This window comes from Cucumis sativus, chromosome 3 (genome assembly GCF_000004075.3).
Source record: "Cucumis sativus cultivar 9930 chromosome 3, Cucumber_9930_V3, whole genome shotgun sequence".
Lineage (NCBI taxonomy): Eukaryota > Viridiplantae > Streptophyta > Magnoliopsida > Cucurbitales > Cucurbitaceae > Cucumis > Cucumis sativus.
The window spans coordinates 15,903,202-15,923,924 of NC_026657.2; the positions used below are offsets into that span (position 1 = coordinate 15,903,202).

At 33.5% G+C, this 20,723-nt stretch overlaps 2 protein-coding genes across 3 annotated transcripts; one reads left to right on the forward strand and one right to left on the reverse strand.

Annotated features, from left to right (window-relative positions):
* Nucleotides 1-3,609: 3,609 nt before the first annotated feature.
* On the forward strand, nucleotides 3,610-9,930 carry LOC101223129 (probable magnesium transporter NIPA8). 2 transcript variants are annotated; one of them, XM_031882934.1, is made up of 14 exons: nucleotides 3,610-3,634; nucleotides 4,600-4,739; nucleotides 5,174-5,261; nucleotides 5,385-5,446; nucleotides 5,637-5,722; nucleotides 5,834-5,907; nucleotides 6,512-6,614; nucleotides 6,700-6,828; nucleotides 6,928-7,027; nucleotides 7,152-7,271; nucleotides 8,776-8,866; nucleotides 8,944-9,013; nucleotides 9,331-9,427; nucleotides 9,520-9,930. In XM_031882934.1, exons 2-14 carry the CDS (start codon nucleotides 4,647-4,649, stop codon nucleotides 9,739-9,741), a joined length of 1,335 nt encoding a protein of 444 aa, XP_031738794.1. In that variant the 5' UTR covers nucleotides 3,610-3,634; nucleotides 4,600-4,646; the 3' UTR covers nucleotides 9,742-9,930. The 2 variants fall into 2 exon arrangements, with proteins under 2 accessions (XP_031738794.1, XP_004145621.2); XM_004145573.3 differs by lacking the exon at nucleotides 3,610-3,634 and adding an exon at nucleotides 3,641-3,950.
* A 2,077-nt stretch (nucleotides 9,931-12,007) lies between these two features.
* LOC105434869 lies at nucleotides 12,008-12,676 on the reverse strand. The gene has a single exon (XM_031883320.1). The coding sequence runs from the start codon at nucleotides 12,674-12,676 to the stop codon at nucleotides 12,008-12,010; it is 669 nt and encodes a 222-aa protein (XP_031739180.1).
* Nucleotides 12,677-20,723: the final 8,047 nt, after the last annotated feature.

A 20,723-nucleotide genomic window follows, 5' to 3' on the forward strand; every position in this document is an offset into this window, starting at 1 on the left:
AAAACTCATAAATTTCATCATATCACTTCCCACCTATAAATAGAAACATCTACTTCAGAATAAAGAGTGCAAAATTTAGATTGGAGAGCAAGCTCACGATCTTCCGTTCTTTTTATCTTGAGTTTTAGGTGAGAGCTTAGATCAAAAAGAGAGAAAGTGTTCTCCCTTTACCATTTTCCTCACAAAAAACAGGCAAAAATCAGAGCCATGGTCAAAAGGCCTAAAGTTATGTTTATGATATTAATGCATTTCTTCTACCACTTTTCCATCTCACTTTTCATATCTACTCTCAATCCATTTAGTTAGTTTATGAGCAATGCAATGTGTTATTAATATTAGAGAATCTGAATGTATGTTTTATAAGTTTTGTTTATCTAAACACGGATGTCAAAGCATTGTTTATTAGAGAGAAGATTGCAATGATAGCAATCGCCTGACAAGTGAGAGCACGTATTTAACTAAGCGACTGACGAAGAGATTGTAGCAATCTAATCTCATTGTTGAGTTCATCCTTTGCGTAAGTTGCAGAAATGTTAATGTGTGCGGCGAAAGCACTGAAAGGTTGCTCGCCTTAAATTAGGACAAATTACTTACAATGCATACAAACTAATTAGATACAAATCATAGCTTAATTTTAAGTTTGGATCCCAAGAGGCGAGCAAGTATGACAAAGGAGTCGAAAGGACGCTCTCCTTAATTCTGAAGTTAATAGATGCTTTGTATCTCCTCGAACTATTATTAATACACCATACATTGTGATTAGATAGTTAAATGTTCCTTCATTCCATGCTTGCAATTGAGTTCACTTTTCTTTACATCCTATCCCCATGATCACCTCGCACCTTTGTTTATATAATTAGGATAAAATATATTATTCATATTCACACTGTATAGCTTATATCACGTGAGTTTAGCTACAAGATAAATTTAATAGGAACATTAATTCCCTAAGTTCGACCCTAGACTTACTAGGAAACCTTTTTTCGCTTGCACTTTGGACGATAGAGCGAAAAACTTGTATTACATGCATATCATGAGAAGATAGCTAGCAACACATGGCTAGAGTTTGCTCATTTTAGTGCATATCCTATTCTAGTCGCTCAATTATAGCTTAAATATGACATATCCACGAACAAACATTGCATTCACACGAACAAGCAATTAGTCCCGAGATTTCACTTCTTCCTTTATCTCGGCTGAAAAACATCAAGATTAGCCTCGATATTTCACTTCTTCCTTCATCTCTACTGAAGAACATCAAGAATAGCCCTAAGATTTCACTTATGCCTTCATATTAGTCAGGAAACATCGAGATTAGCCCTGTGATTTCATTTCTTTCTTCATCTCAGTCGGAAAAACTGAATCGACCAATGATTTATGATTCAAAATGTTGGTAGTCAGTGGTCGGTTTCTCCTCTTGTAAACTAATCGAGTCGATTTTTTTGTGGTAGTTTTTGCACAAAACTGATCCAAACCGACTGATGATCAATCCTACAAGCAAGGGCAGGAGGTGCTGGACGTGAGGAACAAATGGTGCTCAACATAAGTGCATGTAGGGGCATGCTCGACCTGATGAGGAGAGGGGGCATGCATGCCTTTCTCGTAACCTTCTATCATCGAAATTTCAAGACTTTAATCCAGGTAAGCATGGTCGTCACCTGTCTAATCAATCTCATGTATGCGGATCTAAAATTGGAACATCATCAGGTGCTAATCAAGACCTTAAATCTTAAAATACTATTTTCAATGTGGAGGAAGAAAATGAATCATAACGTACCATTTGAGACTCAAAGACCTGTGACTCAATCACTTTCAACCTAGGTGAGTAAGTGCAACTCCACTGCATGATGCGTGGTATTGCATCGTGCAAAGTCTGACATAATGAACAACACTATCTTGTATGCCAAATCTACAAGTGCAATGATATCGTCAACACAAGCATATAACTACAGGAAAAAAACATATTACGCATAAAATTGAATTACTCACCTCAAAGTCGAAGGGAAAACCATATAAGCTAAAGGATTCTGGAGACTTATTGTTTGAGGTCTTCTTCTTATGCAATGCAACCTTTTCCCCCACAAGCTACCCAGGGTCTTGACCCAAATCAACTTACCTTAGACGTAGCTCACAAGTTCTCCAAGTCGTTTATGAGAACTAACATGGTTCAGTCTATGAGTTGCCTCGTCTCCTTCCTCATGCATCATGGCCAATTTGATGAAATAAAAGAACGACAACTTTACAACATCCTTGTTGCTCTCTCCACTTGTCAAGGAGAGAACCACCAGATCCATCAATCGATTCCCTGGGGTGACTTTGCTCCTTTCCCTCTAATAAAGTCAGACTTCGTGGTCAAGTGAGGGAGTGGCCTCAAACTCCTTTTACCCTCTTTCGCGTGATTAAGCCTAACACCTTTAACATTCTTTGTCAAACTCCGACCCATTCATGTTAGTCCTATCGCTCAGGTACAAATTTCTCAACCTCACGGATTTATCTTGTTCAAATTGAATGGGACGTCTCAGCCTAAACCTCAACCCCATGATGGTATCAAAATCCTTCCACCCAAAGAAGACATTTTGACCGAGTAATTTAAAATTAATTACGTCATCTTATTCATCATCCACCTCTTTCAACAGAATGTAGTGGCAAGGAGGTCCATTAAACACTAACTTAACGTCCAAGAAATGATCGAACAGGGTTTTCCTAAACATATATATCTGCTTAGGTGTTAGCTCTCTTTTTTTAATGTTTGATACTGTCTTCACTAAGTGCAAACAACATGTCAAGTTTGTTAGGAAGAAGTCTTTAGATTTGATCTTGGTGATAGAGACATCTGTACAACAAAAAAACACATGTAACAAAGCAAAATCAGTAACCTATCCTAAAACTCGAAAAAATCTCGATCGAGAACAACATGAATTGTCAATTGAACTCGGACATCTTGCATCAGGATGCCATGAGATAAGGGTTTTACATGCATTCTATGATGTATCTCGACCTGAACTTAAGCAAAATCGTCTCCAAGATTACTCTACAAAATGCATGTGAAACACAACAAATCTTGGAACTCCTTCAATGAATCTCGGGGGAAATTTCATCAATCACAATTGAGATTCTTCATCTGCACAAGCTCGGATTGATGAAATAGTTGAGATTATAAAAGGAAACCACATGCATTAACGTGAAGTATAAATCTACATCCAACCACAACAGAAAACCAACTACATATTTTTCATCTTTCTAAGATTTCACATAAAATACTCTAATATAAACTAAAATCCATCCCTAAACTATAAAATCGTTCAAAGTAATTCACCTTCACAAATTTAAGTTGGGGGATGACTTCTTAAAATTAGTGAACTGAGATGAACCAAGAAATTATGTTGAAACAATTTTTAAAAATTTGTGAAGAATTAGGTATCACATTTGGGTGAATTTGATAGAGAAAAACAAAATGAAGAAAAAATTGAAAGTGTGGAAACAAAAAAGGTGCTAGTTTTCAAAAGGACGGATGTTTTGGACCATTTATCGGGAGCTAACCCAATCCATCCTGACCGACAGATGACAGTTAAGTACGCCGGCCCCGCGGCCATGGCTTTGTTCACAATCCTCAAACTCAACAGAATCAGAATCAGTCAGTATTCTCTCCCCTTCATCTCTAATTGACCGCACAACTTCCCTTCTTCTTCTTCTTCTTCTTCTTCTTCTTCTTTTCTCTTTCTCTTTCTCTTTCTCTTCCTCCGCCTTCTGGCGACGGACTCCGACGGTTCCTTCTTCTCTCTCTACACTCCGAGAATTCCTTGGGGAGGGAAGCTACTCAACACCCGATTCCTCCCTCCCATTCTTCCCATCCACCTCCATTGCATTTCTTTCTCAATGCTACTCTTCCTCTCTTGAGTTCCAACTTCATCTCAACTTCGCTTCATCTCCCCTCACGGATCTTCCCACAGGTAAACCCTCGTTACCCATCCCTCAATTCTTGCTTTTCTTCAATCTCTCTTCCTTTTCTTTCCCATCAATTTTTCTTTCCTTCTATTTCACTCTTTTTAGATTTAGATCCATTGTTTTGTATTCAGATCTTGATCAGGAACTTCACCCTTTTCACCTCTTGTTCCGCTCCCGCCTCCATTATCTTTACTTCTATCTTGCCTGTTTCTTTTCCCCTCCCTTTTGTAAACATTTTCAGCTTTACTCCATTTACATTGCTCGATATCGCCTAATATTACTCTCTTTACGTCCGTTTTTCTTTCTGAATTTGTTCTAGACACTAAGCTGTAACAGTTCGCCTGTGCGTTAATATTAAAAGATCCTCTCCTCCCGGGTCGCAGGGGAGTATTATGTTTCGGAATTATTCTGCTCCATTTCGGAAATCGACATTTTGCTTTTCGCTCAAACGATTACGAATTGGTGTTCGGAATTTAGATATCTGTTAGAAATTTTAGGTTATTTCAACCCATTAACAACACCCGAGATTCGACTTCTGAGTTAGTTTTATGTTGCTTGGGAATTCACGACTTCCCATGCTTAATCTCATGAACAATTGACATTGTCTCATTTCTTTGTCATGTCATTTAATTCTCTGCTTCTTTTTAACGACAGGCTGGGATATTCAGCTGTATGCTGATTCGCTTGAACCTCTCTAATTTATGGGGGAGTGGGTTATTGGAGCTGTCATCAACCTCTTTGGCAGCCTTGCCATCAATTTTGGGACGAACCTTCTTAAATTAGGCCATAACGAGGTTGGCAGAGATCTCTTCTTACTCTTGGTCTACATTGTCTACCTAAGTACTCTTCACCTATGGTTATTGCTGCTGTTCTCTGTAGAAAACGTTTTTTATCCACATTTTCTTAAAGATGCAATGCAGACATGCTATAAGATAAGAGCTTTTGTGGCAGGTGTCGATGTGTCATGCAACATAAAATATAAATGACATCTTCCTTCTCAAAAGGAAAAAAAGTATTTCACTTTTTCGAAGTTGTGTACCTCTTCCCCTAATTAATTTGACATGTAACATCAAACTACAAAGTTTCATAACTAGTTGGAACGGTCTCAATTATACTTAGTTTGTGCATCACTTTCTATTAGAAGTGTGTTCCGGATATCTGGGTTTCAAGTCTTCTTTTTGGTATCATTATTATATGTGCTATGGTTCTTAAAGAATTTATTGTGCAGAGAGAGAAGCATTCCATGCTAGAAAACAATGGCTCTATTGGAAAGACTCCAATGAAGCCCATTATATACTTCCAGACTTGGAGAGTTGGTAAGTTATTTTGTGGTGCTAAATTCCTTGTAGGCATTTATATGATATACTTTTTCTGGAAGAATACTATATTTGGTACCTAAGGCCTCAGTTATTACTTAACTTATAGGCTTTTATTTACAGGTATTACATTTTTCATTATTGGAAATTGCCTTAACTTTATTTCCTTCGGATATGCTGCCCAGGTTGGTAAAAATTACTTTTAACCCATTTCACAATTTGAGTATATTCATACTAAAAGAACATCCTTCCCTGTGATTTTTACTCTTTTCAGTATTTACTAGATGGTTTGCTTCTCTATTGATCGTGGATTTCCTGTTCCACTTTTTCTAATTTACTTTTCTTCCCCCCTTTTCCCCACTCCTACCCATGCAGTCTCTTCTTGCCGCACTTGGATCTGTTCAATTTGTGTCCAATATTGCTTTTGCGTACTTTGTACTCCACAAGATGGTTACTGTTAAGTATGTAAATATCTATAATTGCACGTCTCTAGAACTATGAAGGCTCGCATAACATGTTCTCATCATTTTTGTTTTTAATTTAATGGCCATGACTGTATTTCTTTTTTGCAGGGTAATGGTTGCGACTGCTTTTATTGTTCTTGGAAACGTTTTTCTAGTTGCTTTTGGCAACCACCAGTCCCCTGGTAGATGCCATGCTTTTGATTTATTTATCTTTGAAATTTTAATGGCTTGTCCTTATATATGAGATGTCAAGAATGTCTATTTGAGTTGATGCCATGCTTTTGATTTATTTATCTTTCAAGTTTTAGTGCCTTGTCCTTCTATGTGAAATGTCAAGAATGTCTATTTGAGTTTCCAATGAAGAATCTTCAATGATATCGGTGAAGGGTAAATGATCATTTAAGAAATATTGTGTGCTTAGAGGTTTGGAAAGCAATCCTAGTGAAGTATGGTCCCTTCTACCTTGTTAGATTTCATGTTTCTCTCTAGGCTTTGATTTCGAGACCTTTCGTAAATATCCTATAGGTTCTATTTTATATAGTTGGAGTTTCTTTTTGTAGATGGACTCTTTTTGTGGTCTGGTTTTTTTGTATGTTCATGTATGTTTGTATTTCACTAACCATTAACCAAAGCAGCTTTCTTTTTGACCACTGCTAAGATGAGAATAATGAATGGGAAAAAGGGTTAAGAGCAGGGTGTTAGTGCTGAAAACATTTTATCCAATGCATTATTTGGTCTAATCTGCTTGTGGGTAATGAATGCTCATACTTGGTTTTCTCTTTTCAGTGTACACTCCAGAGCAGCTGGTGGAGAAATATGGAAATATTACCTTCCTTCTATACTGTGTCATTTTGATCTTGGTTGTTGCACTACATCACTCGATCTATAGGTTAGAATTAAAATGGATTCTTTCCTTTGTTTTTTATATGAGGCTTCACATTGATAATAGTATCCGCGATGGAACAATCATGCAGAAGAGGAGAACTGTTACTCTCTGTTTCTGGACAAGATCTCAGGCCGTATTGGCATATGCTACTACCATTTTCGTATGCTATAGTTTCAGGTGCAATAGGCTCTTGCTCGGTCTTGTTTGCAAAATCTCTGTAAGTTTGCTGACTGTTTTATCCTTTTTCCCTGTAGATACAGAACCCACTTATAAGTCTTTTTGCTTTCTCTTTCTGATACCAATTTATCTGTTTTAGCTCAATACTGCTCAGATTGGCTATGTCTAGTGATTATCAGCTGCATAGCTGGTTTACATACTCCTTGCTGCTTTTATTTCTCAGTACTGCTGGATTTTGGGTAAGGTCATTATAGGACTCTACATTTTCTTCTTGTTTTCTTATCATCATTTCGAGTAATGCAAATAAACATCATTTATTTAACTGTTATCCCCCTTACCGAATTTTTGTGTCTGTTTTCACAGATGGCCAGGTTAAACGAAGGACTTTCCCTGTTTGATGCAATCCTTATTGTTCCCATGTTTCAGATAGCATGGACTTTCTTCTCCATATGTACAGGTTTTATATACTTCAAAGAATTTCAGGTTCTCTCTCTCAGTCTCTCTCTTAGTGTGTGGGTGTGAGTGTACTTTTTTGGGGTGTTCTGGTAGTTTTTGAGCCTAAATACATGAAGAGAACCACATGTATGACACTGGTTAGGACCTACTGAAGCTGCTAAGTAGTATGCCTATTCTTAGGAAAATGGCGTACATAGCATTGGATCAAAGCTATGTCAAATGGGGTTATACCATATAAATGGAAATAGTATTTTTTCTGGAAATTGTTAGAAATAGCACAGTTTAGTTTTCATCTTAAAAACCTAGCACCCTTTCTGGAAACTTGTCACAGTAGTTGTTCTCATTACATCTCGCCTGAGATCGATCACCGAGATTTATTGAAAATTTAATTTTTTCAATGTTATCGATCGGTTTGGCATTCTCTTTGTAATCTCAGCCAATATTAACCACGGGATTCTATAATTTTTCAAAACATTTTATATAATTCTTCCAAATCATATATCAAATCTTAGCTAAATTTTAGATCTTCTCAAAATTTTACTATCTCTAACAAATCTTAAGTTCTTTCAATTAATTGCAAACTTTCAAAAATCCAACTGCAAATGGCATCCAAGTCACAACAATTTCTCTGTTTTGAAAAAATTATATAAATCTCAGTGTTAATCCCAGGCAAAATAACACCGAGATTGTATATATTTGGGCTTTCTCGGTGAAATCTCAGGCATATTTAACACTGAAATTTGATATGTTTGAGCTTTTTTAGAGAGGCAAGATCAACACCAAGATTCTATATATATTCTAAATCTTATTCAATTTTTCCCAAAATTTAAAAATGTTGAATCAATTTGGAAAATTTATTTTGATAATTGGAAAACCCATTTGAAATTTTGGAAATCCATATAATTTTGTTAAACCATAAATTTTACTGATTTTGAAGAAATTTTGAAAAGATAAGATTTAGATTAAGATTTGGGAAAATCACAAATCGTGGTGGTAATATGGCGAGATGTACAGAGAAGACCCAAAACAATCTATTAGTTAGAAAAAATATAATTTTAAACTAAATCTCAGTATTGATCTTGCCCTAGATGGATTGAGAAAAAAGTATTTGAACAACGTTAAAAAAGGAGGCTAGTTTTTTACGGTCAAACCTCATGTGTTATTTCTGACTAATTTCCGTTTATTTTCATACAAGATATCTGTAGCATTTTGTGGACTGAGATGACTATTCTCTGTTTATCACCTTAACTCCTAAAGAATGACTCAACAAGGAACCAAGTAACCAAGTTATGTTTAAGTTTTTCCCTTTGCTTCACACAACTATTATGGCACCAGCCATGTATTGGAAAATATTGATGCTATTTTACTGTTTGTATGAAGCAGTAAAAAAGTGAGTTGTTTAACCGTGCACTTTTTTAACCTTTGATTTCAAGGTCATGCATCTTGATACACTTCAATCAATAACTCACCATACCTCCAGTGTGAATTCAATTTAGGTAACAAGCTTAGCCTTGTATTATCTTCTAAACAGGTGCTTGATGCTTTGAGGACGACGATGTTCATATTAGGAATGATGTCTGTTTTCATAGGCATCTCTTTGCTAGCACCTGATGAGCCGAGAGGTATTGTAATTTAGGTTTAAAGTAACTTTGGGGTTTATGTTGCAAATCTGAGAGATTGATTGGAACCTGAATTTCAGACGGTGAATTCAAAGATAATTCCTCTTTGGTTTCTGGGACATCCACAAGCTTCACATCAGAAGAAGAGAGGTACATCAATAATTTTGCATGCTCATATTACATTAATTTTTTCAAGAAATCTTATGGATTTTGAGTTTAGAACCACTTCTGATTGTACTGAGAATATCTCGTATTGTACCATTTTTATTCTGGGGGCATTGTTAGTCCTAAATTTTAATTTCTCGGGATTGAGCAACAAAGGTTACTAGAAAGGTTTCCCTGTGGGATTTAGTTTATGGAACACAGAGATTGCTGGAGAATGAAAAGTCTCTGATGGATGATTTGCTTACACTTTGTGTCATTTGATTTGGACCTCCTTACTCATTTGTGTTGCATATGTTTTGCAGACTAATTGTGTCATCCAAAGAATTAGAGACTAGGGACGCAAAGTCATTTTCACAAGGAGTCTTGTTAAAGATTACAGATGTAGTAGCCAAGGCGAAGGTACTTAACACATTGGTGATTTGGGAAGCTTAGTTACTCGATGGTGAACATGTTCGAATGGTAACTGTAATACTGTGTTATTCTCTTTGCAGGCTGCTTTAGCACTTTCTCTAGGTTTTGGAGAAGACTCACTCAATGCATCTGCAATACTTGTGATGCCTATGGTGTCATCAAGGATGACTGGCTTTAGAGGAACCGGGTTCGAGCGATCAAAGTTTTTCTCCATGAGAAAGCCTGATTGGAGTAGGATCTCATTGGATGAGGAGGATACGAAGGTGCTCGACACGGACATAGGTTTCTCCCAAAACCTTTGAATAGAAGTAGAAGTAAGAAAAATTGGGTTGGAGTATTAAACCAACGCCTTTCTCTATAGATATAGTAGTTAGAATTCAATATACCAGTAACTGAGCATGTTGTTACATAGAATTATAAAAGACAATATTGTATATTATGAACAAAAACAAAATTCTTATAAAGCAAGATATTGTTTTTTCCCCACCAAACAACTGACTTTGTTTAACTTTCCTAGAATCATGCCCCATCTTTCGAACTTCTCAAACTTTGATACATGGAATAAGAAAATTGTATAATAATGATAACATCATCTCAAACTTTGAGCAATAATGTATTGAACGTCTGTCATCAAAGGCTCTTCTTTAGGAGGATAACAACTTGTTTAAAGATCCCCATCTTGAACTCAATTCATCTTTCCAATCTGTAGAAGACAGAAGAATATAGTAATAAGAATTAAGAAGAATTGTTGAAAATTTCACCGGCCGGGAAGTGAAAAGATGAAATCCACGTTTGTTTCGTTGAAGTCTTCGTGAAAAAAAGAAAAAAACTATATATGAGGTATAGAATCGTGCCACTGCTAATGTGGCCCATCCCTCCCAACCCACATACACAAAAACACACTCACCTAATAATATAAATATACGTATGGACAGATGGACAGGGAGATTACAGCTAATCGAAATGGTGACCTTTTAACATATCAAGAACAAGGGAGTTCTTTTTTTCTTTTTCTTTTTTTTGTTGTGGATCGGATGGAGTTATTGCAAATGTTGCTGTTAGATAGGTAACCCAAGGGGGGTCTCGTTGTCTGCTGCTTTCTCTATTAGGATATCCTAGATGTACATTCTTACTTTATAGACGTCGTGTGAGATTTTTAAATTTAAGAATTATACACGTGTACCTTATTAATATAATTCAACTAAATCATAAAAGTATTACACAAATAATTAATCAATTTAAGCTGATGTATTAGGGTAAATCTACTTATATCATATGTACACGCTTCAGTACTTGTGGGTGTGGAAATCAAGAGAATAAATTACTAACTCTTGCATTGAATTCATATTAAGTCATTGATCAATCCAAAAGCTTAAGCTAATTTGTTATGATAAATTTAATTATATCAATGCTTCAACGACGATTACTAGATGTTGTAGGTGAGTATAGTCCAATTATGTGGATCCATAGTTAAAATAACCCAACCAAGTGAGACTGGAAATTCATTTTCAGTTCATAGCTTCCATTTAGAAATGTGCAATGGTATTCTATATCATGTGACAATGTGGTTACAGCCACAAGTAATATATATGCACACAACCTGTTCATATTCTAGCAAGTCATCATTGAGTTGCAATGGTAACTTCTATCAAGCTGTGACAAATAACAGTTGTAGTGTTATACATTCTGTATCATATCCAAACTTTTTTCAAATTCAAATCTTTGATTTGAATTAAGGCCACGTTTCCCCTGCCGAAAACATAATAAATCAAACGAACTCCATTTGATTATTGCACATTGTAATTATCCATGTTCTGTAGTCGTGGTGAGATATATCATTTCCTTATTGGTACACTTCTAAGGTGATAATCAAAACCCACAGTCTGATTGAGTTTTGGAAGGTGCTTAATTTGATTAAAATTGAAAATTACACAAGAATATCATTTCCTTATTGTTACAAATCAATGAGATAACTATGGATAGGCAGCGTCTAGCACCTCTTTCATTTGCAATTAACCTCGAATCAATCTCTCCTAACCTTCAAATGTTTGGTGTGAATGAAATCTACCCAGCTATGTTGCACAAACAACTTTTGGTGAAGGCTATATGGTTAAATCAGTTAGTAATTAATTTATTACTTGCTTGACCAAAATCACACAACTATTTCAGTAAACTTGGCAGCAAGTATGTTCGAGCTTTAACAATAACTTATAACATATAGAAATAAATTAAATTTCGATCTTGTATCGGTCCCTATTCAACTAATAGATTTTAATGAGAGGGAGTTGGTGGAATTGTTGAATTGAAGCTCCATCAAAACATGAAGAAAACTATGTATAAACCACTCCATTGATACTATCACTTTCAACAATACCTTCTTAAACCAAACTTGGAAACAACTCATCATCTATGAAAGATATATCAACCTCAGTTCAGTTCAAATAAAGAAAAAACCCTTTCTTCATACACAGATTTATTATATTGTCACAAGTACCATTGAAAGAATAACATGTTGGGTATTCTGTAAACCACACATCAGGAAGGAGGAAATGAATTAGCTTAATTAAATTAGTTGTATTGTAGTAATTGCAGGCGTTTTTGCATCTTCAGCTGTTCATAGAACCTCCTGATGAATTCCTCAGCTTGATTATCCACTTGTCCACTTTCACTGCTAATTTCATTTTCTTCTTCAGATGAATAGTTCGAAATCCTTACATTAAACGGCGAAACGGCCTCCATTGCAGGACTTAAAGCAAAGGTACAACCATTATACTGCAAATGACTTAATGTGTTCTCAGGAGTCATGAGTAGATAAGAATCTGCCTTAGCTTCTTGGTACGAATCTTCTTCCTCTTCTTCATCCTCGTCCTGTTGTCGTCGTCTTGTTTCGATCTCTACTGGAAGGTTTATACAAGGGAAGTAAGCTTGATATTTGGTGGTGCGCTTTGACATGTGGGAAAAAACAGAATTAATGGGAGTGTTGCTGCAAGAGAATTCATAATCCTGTATGCCGAAAACACCACGTGTCATATCTCTATGGCTCGAGTGGTTGTGATGGTGATGGAACATGAAATAATTGGTAACAGATTTTCTGAATAGCTTCCCTCTCTTCACCATCAAATTCATGTCCATGATGAACCTTCTTTTTGAGATCAACCCTTTTCTTGCCATTAGAATGAGTGTCACCTTCAAGACATTCCAAAGCCTCTTGGCTCTTACACAAGATTGAAGACCCATGATAAACTTTTGGGAAAAAAACTGGGATTGGGTTTCTTTGTTGCTGCGAGGTTTGGTGGACCTCGCAGAAGCAAAGAAAACCCAGAAAGAGGAGGAGGAAATGGAAGAAAGAGAGAGAGAGAGAGAGAGAGATGAGAAAAGAGAGAAGGGTTGTGTTGGATTTTTATAGGAAATTACAATGGAGGGTTGTGGGATGTTGGACAGAGGAAGCAACGCTCCTGTGTATTTGAAAATTGAGATCTAACCACCGCTCCATGGTCCTCTCTTCCTTCTATATTACTTTAATATGTTTTGTTTATTTGAATTAAAAAAGGAAGTAAGCTTTTACAAAGAAGAATGTGTTTTCAATGGAAAAGAGTAAGCAATTGTTAGGAAGTTGCTGTTTATGTGTGAAAAGCAAGAAAGTTAAGCTTACTCTATATGTTTTTCCAACGGTACATTACCATTTCCATTTGTGCTCAATTATTAGGCCACCCAAGAGCGAACCTATTGTTTTGACATGTTCCCACTCCATTATTTTCAGGTCTTTTTGAGTGTTTGTGACTAATCTAAGTCATCCAACTTGAGTTGTTATGTTTGGGAAGAGACTTTTTTTAATACTTCTCTCTTGTCTCCTACCTAGCTACGTTGTCTAGCCTTACCAAAACAAAATAAAATAAACTTTTTGCTTATTTACTTGTAACCATAATCCATCCCTTCTAAAATATACAAATTGGGGTCTATTTATTTACATTTCTTCTTGCTGTTTACCCTGTCAAACGTATTCGTAATCAAATGTGGGTCTCATTATGAAATATCCTAATTTAATTGTAGAGAAGAGAGTCATCCATTTAGGTTTGTTTATTAGGTGGGATTCACCATCTTTTCCATTTGAGATACTATTAATTACTATGACAATATGAAAATTATAAGTTGGTCACATTTACTGTTGTCTTTATCCTTAGGGTCATTCGGTAAATGTAATCATAAATGTGATATATTATTAATTATTCTAAGTAAACATGATATAAGACAATCCCATTAGTTTACAAATTGAGACCTATTACTATTTATCAATCAATGAAATTTCATTATAATTACACCATTTTAAATTAGACTGATAAACATAACCTGAAAATCAATTTTTCACATGGCACAACTTTTATATAAGTAACAATTTTTGTCCATGAATGTTCAATTTTGTAACATCTTAGTCCATAAACTTTACGTCGCGTTTCAGAGAAAGAAAGGAAAAGACTAAGTCCTTTCCTTGTTTGACCTATGGACTAAGGGGAGAGAAACGAATATCCTTAATCCTCTTATTCCTTCTCATTCCTCATTTATTACTCCACTTTTTCCACTTAATCCTTTCATTTTTCAATATAATTCTTCTATTTCCTAATATAATCCTTCTCTTTCTTCTCTTTCTTCTCTTTCCTCGCTTATTTTTTCCTCTCTCCAAATTAATCATCTTATTTCTTCTTTTTCCCAAACAAATTAACAAATTAATTCACCTCTCTTCTTTTTCTTCTCGTATGTTGCTTATCGTTCTCATGAAGAAAAAATATTAAAAACGAAAGAAAAAATATTAAAAAATGAAAGAAAAAATAAAAACAACATAGTACAATTTTTTATTGTATAGGATTGATGATTCAAATTTAGAATACAAAATTTATTTTTGTATTCTATTTGTGGTACAATTTGAATAAACATATTTTACATAAATGAAAAAAAAAACATACAATTTGTTTGTATTATGTATTGTGTGTACGATCCAATTTTTTTTTATACAAAATAAATTTAAAAATTAATACATATTTTTTGTGTGTTGGGTTATAGTATAAACATTATTTTAATACAATTTTTCGTCGTTTTGGAAAATAGTACGAACAAAATAAATAAGTTTAAACAAATGCAAAAAAAAAAAAAAAAAAAACAATTTTTGTTTGTATTCGGTTTAGAGAAAACATTCCATGAGCATTTCTTACCCATGGAAAAAAAATGTAATTCAATTTCTTTCTCATATGGGGTTGCGGTAGAAAAACAAATATTTGTCATAAATTAAAAAAATAGCATATTTTTTTAATGTATTGGATTTACGGATCAAATTGAACTACAAATTGAACACAAATGAAAAATTAAATAATACAATTTCTAGGAGAATTGAATTTACGGTATAAATCTCATAAACATATTTTACACAACCAAAAAAAATTAATACACTTTATTTTGTTCACTTTGATTTAATGTTAAAAAAGAAAGAAAAAACTACTTTACAAATTAGAAAAAATAGTCTACTTTTGAAAATATATTAGGTGTACAAATTTTTGTTTGTCATAATCATTCTCCTAAACAAGGATTATAATAATCTTTCATAATCCTTTCACTTAATCTCCACTTTACCTTCCACTGATATAATCTTTTTAATTTGTTAGCTGAATTTCAAAAACACAACCAACTATTTTAAAACTACACAAAATAGATTTGACAATGCTTTTATTAACTCAGTGCTAAATGTTTAATTTCTAGTTGTTTTGGCCAAACAGGCTAAACTGTTTACTCAACAGGTCAGTTTTGTAGTTCATTTGATTTTTATAAAATACATTGCTCAAAAGTAGTCTAAAACTATGTAAAACTACTCTTTGCAGTAGTTTTTAAATTTTAGTTTGGTTTTTAAAATCATTCAAAAAAATAGATATCAAAAACATGAAATATAGAGGTAAGTTATGTTTATGGACTTAATTTTAAAAAAATTAAAAATAAAAAATCAAATGATTACTTATGAAATCCTCATTTTTAGCTTTTGGTTTTTGAAAATTAAGTTTATAAGCCTTACTTTCACCTATAAGTTTTTTTTATTTTACTATTCATTTACAAATAATGTTTAAAAAATCAAACCAAAATTTAGAGGAAAAAAACTACTATCCTTTATTGGTGGCAAAATTCAAATAAAAATACTCGTCTAACCTTTACGCACCCTCAACGGTAAACTTATAATTATGAGAAGAGATGACGACTTGCAAAGATAAAGAGGAGGAAAACATCAATTTGGTGCCTACCAGAGTATGGATTTAGGGTCTTCCTCTTCCGTTTTAGGATGAAGATCATCTTATCTCCTTTATCCTATTGAAAATAGGACGCTTGAAGGTTGGACTGAGTCACAATGAATAATCAAGATAAAAGGGCTACCTATAATGGGTCGCATGCATGTTGGCCTCGACCTCGACCTCACAACAAGCTCGAATGGGCCACATGCATGAAATATATTATTCGAAACTATGGTGGGCTAGTGGGTCATTCAATTCAATCTCTCTCTTTCCATACTTCAAATGGGTATATATTTGGTTTTTGAATTTTTTGTTTTTATCTCCTCATTTTAGAATGATACGCATTTTTTTTTTTTTGAGTTAAAGGAATGAATTCTTAGTCAAATTTCCAAAAGAAAGGAAAAAAAATTAAAAATAATTTTTTTATAGTTGTCAAATTTCGCTTGATTTTTTAAATCAATAGTAAAATGTAAATTACAATGCAAGAAAAATTTAAAGGTAGATGAGATGGTTGTACGCTTAATTTTTTAAAAAAGAAGTAAAACTCAATACCAACCAATAGTAAAAACAAAACTGTAGCCTAAGAAAGTAGTTTTCAAAGGTAAGAAATTAAAATAACGAGAAAACAAGTATAAATTTAAAAACAAAATTGTTCCTAAAAGTAGCACTAATTTTTAAACTTGGACTAAGAATGGAAATGATTGTTTAAGGAAAGTGAAAACTATAGCCACAAAGAAATTTAAGATGAAACAAACATGAAGCTTGAAGGGTAAAAATTAAGAAGTGTTTAGCACTATATGTAAGTGATAAAGTCATATTCAATGACTTTAGAAGAAAAGTGTGGGGGTGGGGGGTGGGGTCAAAGGAGAATGAGAGGAATGTTGAAAGCTTTTTTGTTTCCATTCTTTCTATTCTCTTTCTTAAGAAAAAGATAACAAAACCAAAACAATTACTGAATAGTAGGGTAACGTAAATCACAATGCTCATCTAATCCCTTTAACTTATGTCTATTGTGCCTTCCACATTAAGTAAAATTGAGAGTGACTTCTCCTCTCATCTCTACTTCCAATCATCTTCTCCTTTTTTCATATGTGATTCTTAATATTTGCCAAATCTTTACCCTATAACTTTCACTCAAAGAAGACACTAACCATATTTTCATCAACAACTACACAAATAGATTTGGAGTAAAACTCATTATTTAGAAGGTTGGATGGAAACTCAACTTAACAGTAATGATGTTGAACCACGTTGATGTGGATTCAGTCTGTATGAATGTGATACTTTTTGACTCTCTCTCTAACATTCTAATGGTCTTCCTACTCTAATGACAATTTTGAAATTTTTATTCAATGTTATTGCAACTTTTTGAAACAGTATGAGTATCCTTTTAAAATTTTTAAATTGTGTCTATAATTTTATTCTTTTAAGAAACAAATGTATTAGCTAACCATTTTTGTTTTGTTTGTTATGCTGTGTTACGTGATAAAGTTTCAAAAGAAGAGAATAATGTGATGTTCATTGTAGTTGACAATACAAATCTAATTGTCATTAGTTTACTAGGTGATGCTTTGGGTAGCTTTGGGTAAAGACTCCTAGTTATTTTGTTTGAGAAAATGTTTGATTGTAGAACCCATAATGTAAGAAATTAGTAAGTCATAATGTTGAGTACAAATGGTGGAGCTCACAATGGCTTAAAAAGTCACATTAACAATCAATTCTTTAGTAATCAAACAATATAAGTTAAGGGGTATGAGAACCTTAATTAAAGAATAGTGCTCAATGCAAGGCAAAAATCAATTATTGTTTTTTATTTGGTCATTAATTAAACATGCACTTACAAACAAGAGGTCAAATGTTTAAATCTCTTATCTCGACGTGTTGGTGAATTTAAAATAATAATAATTATTATTATCATTATTGTTAATATCAGTTATCAGCTTTCTATTGTAGTTTGTTAGAGTTTGTTTTCAACGGTTGTTCTAAGTTGTAATTAATTTGTAAATAGTGTATTGTAATCTTTGTTGGCTTTTTGGCCCTTAATCTCAAATTAATTTATTTTAATTATTCAATTAATTTATGTTTTGATGATAACAAATTTGATTTTTTTATTGACAAATTTATTAATTTGAATAGACCATATCGTAGAGCTTGGAAAAATGATTCTAACGCCTCTTGAATCACCCAAATCGAAGTTCAAATGAAGAAAATATTACTAAAAAAAGCTTAACAAAAAAAATACCCGAGATGGTAACGTGGCGACCAAGCATTCAATTTGAACCAATTAGAGAAAGCCACTTGGAGCAATGAAGAAGTAACAAATGTGGCTTTTTGTTATGTTTTATTGACTTTTATAAAGAAAATGAATTTAAAAGAAAAATGATTTTAATATATTATTTTTTCTTGTGTCTAACGGCTAGTTTTTTTAAAAGAGGGTGAAGTTGCTTTATTGATTTCTTTTTAAACAAAATATTTTTGAAAAGACATATTATTATATTATTATTTGTATTTGTGTCTAACGGCTAATTAAGTTTAAATCTCAACCATTCATTTTTCTTTTACTTATATCTAATGACCCAAATGATTTTGAATTTATCTTTCCTCTCTTTTTAAATACTTCACATTTACACAAGATCACAATATCTTTACAATAATCCTCAAGCAAAAAGCCAACATTGTTATTCTCTCTAAAGCTTCCAATTTTTATTCTTTTCATCTTATTCTTGAGAGCTTCTTATTGTATTGTGAGGATTAAATTTGTGAGCTTCAAATTGTATACTCACTCTTTTAGAGAGTTTTCTTTTGTGTGATTTAAAAATTTCAACATATTGTAACGGTTGGATCCTAACCCGTGGAAAGGATCGGGTTTGCTCTTGAACCCGAAAAAGGAGCAAGAATCGGTTCGGCTCAAATCCGTGGAAAGAGTCCAAAGAAGATTTTCAATCAAAATCCCAAGGGGTGCTTGGGAAAGTGGATGTAGGTTGAGTTTAACCGAACCACTATAAAATTACGGTGTCTTCTTCTCTAACTCTTTTCTAATTATTTTTTAATTTAATTTTAGTTACATATTCTTATTGGTTGAGTTTGATTGCATACTTCCATTCATATCTTTTTATCAATCTTGTTATTTAACAAAGTTTACAAAGTTCTTTATTTAAATTTTAGAAAATATCTAATTAGTTGATTTTACTTTTTATTTGTCAAAAAGTTTATTTAAACCCTATTCACCCCCCTCTAGGGTTGCCATACCGATCCAACAATTGGTATCAGAGCAAGGTTGCTCATCTTGAAATTTTAATTTCTTGATAAACTTTATTGTTAGAGCATTATGGCAAACCTATTGGCAAATGGTATTGTTGAAGGTCAATCTACTTCTAGACCTCCTTATTTTGATGGTTCAAATTATGCATATTGGAAAGCTAGAATGAAAATTTATTTGCAATCTATTGACTATAATTTGTGGTTAATTGTTGCTAAAGGTCCTTATGTACCCATGAAAAATGTTGATAATGTTGATACGCCTAAATTAGAAGAAGAGTATGATGAAAAGGAAATGAAAAAGTGTTCATTTAATGCTAAGGCTATTAACTGTTTGTATTGTGCCTTGAGTAAAGATGAATTTAATAGAATATCCATGTGTTCTTCCGCTCAAGAAATTTGGAATACTCTTGAAATTACTCATGAAGGAACAAATCAAGTTAAAGAGTCTAAAATTAGCATGTTTGTTCATAATTATGGATTGTTTAAGATGGATGCTAATGAGACTATCACCGATATGTTTACTAGATTTACTAACATCATAAATGCTTTGAAGGGTCTTGGTAAAGTTTATAAAACTTCCGAAAATGTTAGAAAAATTCTAAGGTCTCTACCTAAGACTTGCAAGCCATCCCAGCGATGTATTCGATCGAGACTGAAGGTAGATAATTTTTTTAAAAGTTTTCGATCAGAACTCGAGACCATTTTTGGCCAAAAAAAATGGTAGATCCTGGTGGAGCTCAGGCCAATCTCAGTGGGGAACATTAATGGACACATGGTGCACGGTTAAAACCTAAAATTCTTGTTGGTGAGAGTTAGCATTTTTCAGATATAAGATTTAGTTTAAGCTCAACTGACCTTTATTACCCTCATTCCTTATCATTTTATTTTGAGAAAAGGTTAAAATAAAGAAAAAAAGAAGTGATGGGTTTAAGGGTTTGAAGATGATGGAGGAAAGCTCAAGGAATGACAATCATGGAAGCTTTTGGTTTGAACTGTGTTATCTCTGGTTTTTAATTCTATTTGAACTACACAAGAAGAACCGAAATGTTAGACCTGATCTTTTTGAAAGTTAATTTGTTTTCTCATGAACTCCATGAAGGAGGTTTGAGCAAATTCTGATGATAGGTAACTGACTTTTGAAGGGGAAATCAGGTCATAGAAATTTCAAGCGAAATCGGGAAGCCTTTGGTTGTTTGAGTAGTTTAGAGTTTGCCAACTGAGTTAGAAGCTATATTAAGTATGGTTGGAAAGCTTATTCAATTTGCTATAACTTTCATGAATAACTCATGAGCAAAAAATGACTAGAATTAGGATTAATTTCAGAAGCAAAGCTGAGAGTGGCAGGAATCGAGAGTTTGGATTAGTTGTGTTTAAGGTAATTTCCATACAATTCCATTGGAATCTTGTTTTCTTACTTCAAGTTGTAGATGATTCTAAAATGAAGAGTTTGATATAAAGTACGACAGTTTTGGTTAAATATTGAGAAAGTTATGAGAGTTCGAAGTTAAGGTGTTGAATCTGAAAAAAATTCTAAGAAAAATGTGAATTGAGATTTTGTTTCTTAAGTCTAGAATTCATGAGCGTCATTACTTATGTGACATCTCAAGCTTATTATAGAATGATAAAAATATTTAAGATTCTAATGCTCAGTTATGATTGTTTGACAAGCTGAGAAGAAATAGGTCGGGTTTATTGATTGAGGAATTCGCTCAAGATAGTGAGTGACAAGGCGAATTTCAAAACTGATTTCTAAACTGTGA

Bases quoted from the DNA above. Each gene is read 5' to 3' on its own strand.
- LOC105434869 (XM_031883320.1), bottom strand. From the start codon at position 12,676: ATGGGTCTTCAATCTTGTGTAAGAGCCAAGAGGCTTTGGAATGTCTTG.
- LOC101223129 (XM_031882934.1), top strand. From the start codon at position 4,647: ATGGGGGAGTGGGTTATTGGAGCTGTCATCAACCTCTTTGGCAGCCTT. The intron at 5,262-5,384 runs GTAAGTTATTTT...TTTTATTTACAG, and splicing joins CTTCCAGACTTGGAGAGTTG to GTATTACATTTTTCATTATT. The intron at 9,428-9,519 runs GTACTTAACACA...TTCTCTTTGCAG, and splicing joins ATGTAGTAGCCAAGGCGAAG to GCTGCTTTAGCACTTTCTCT.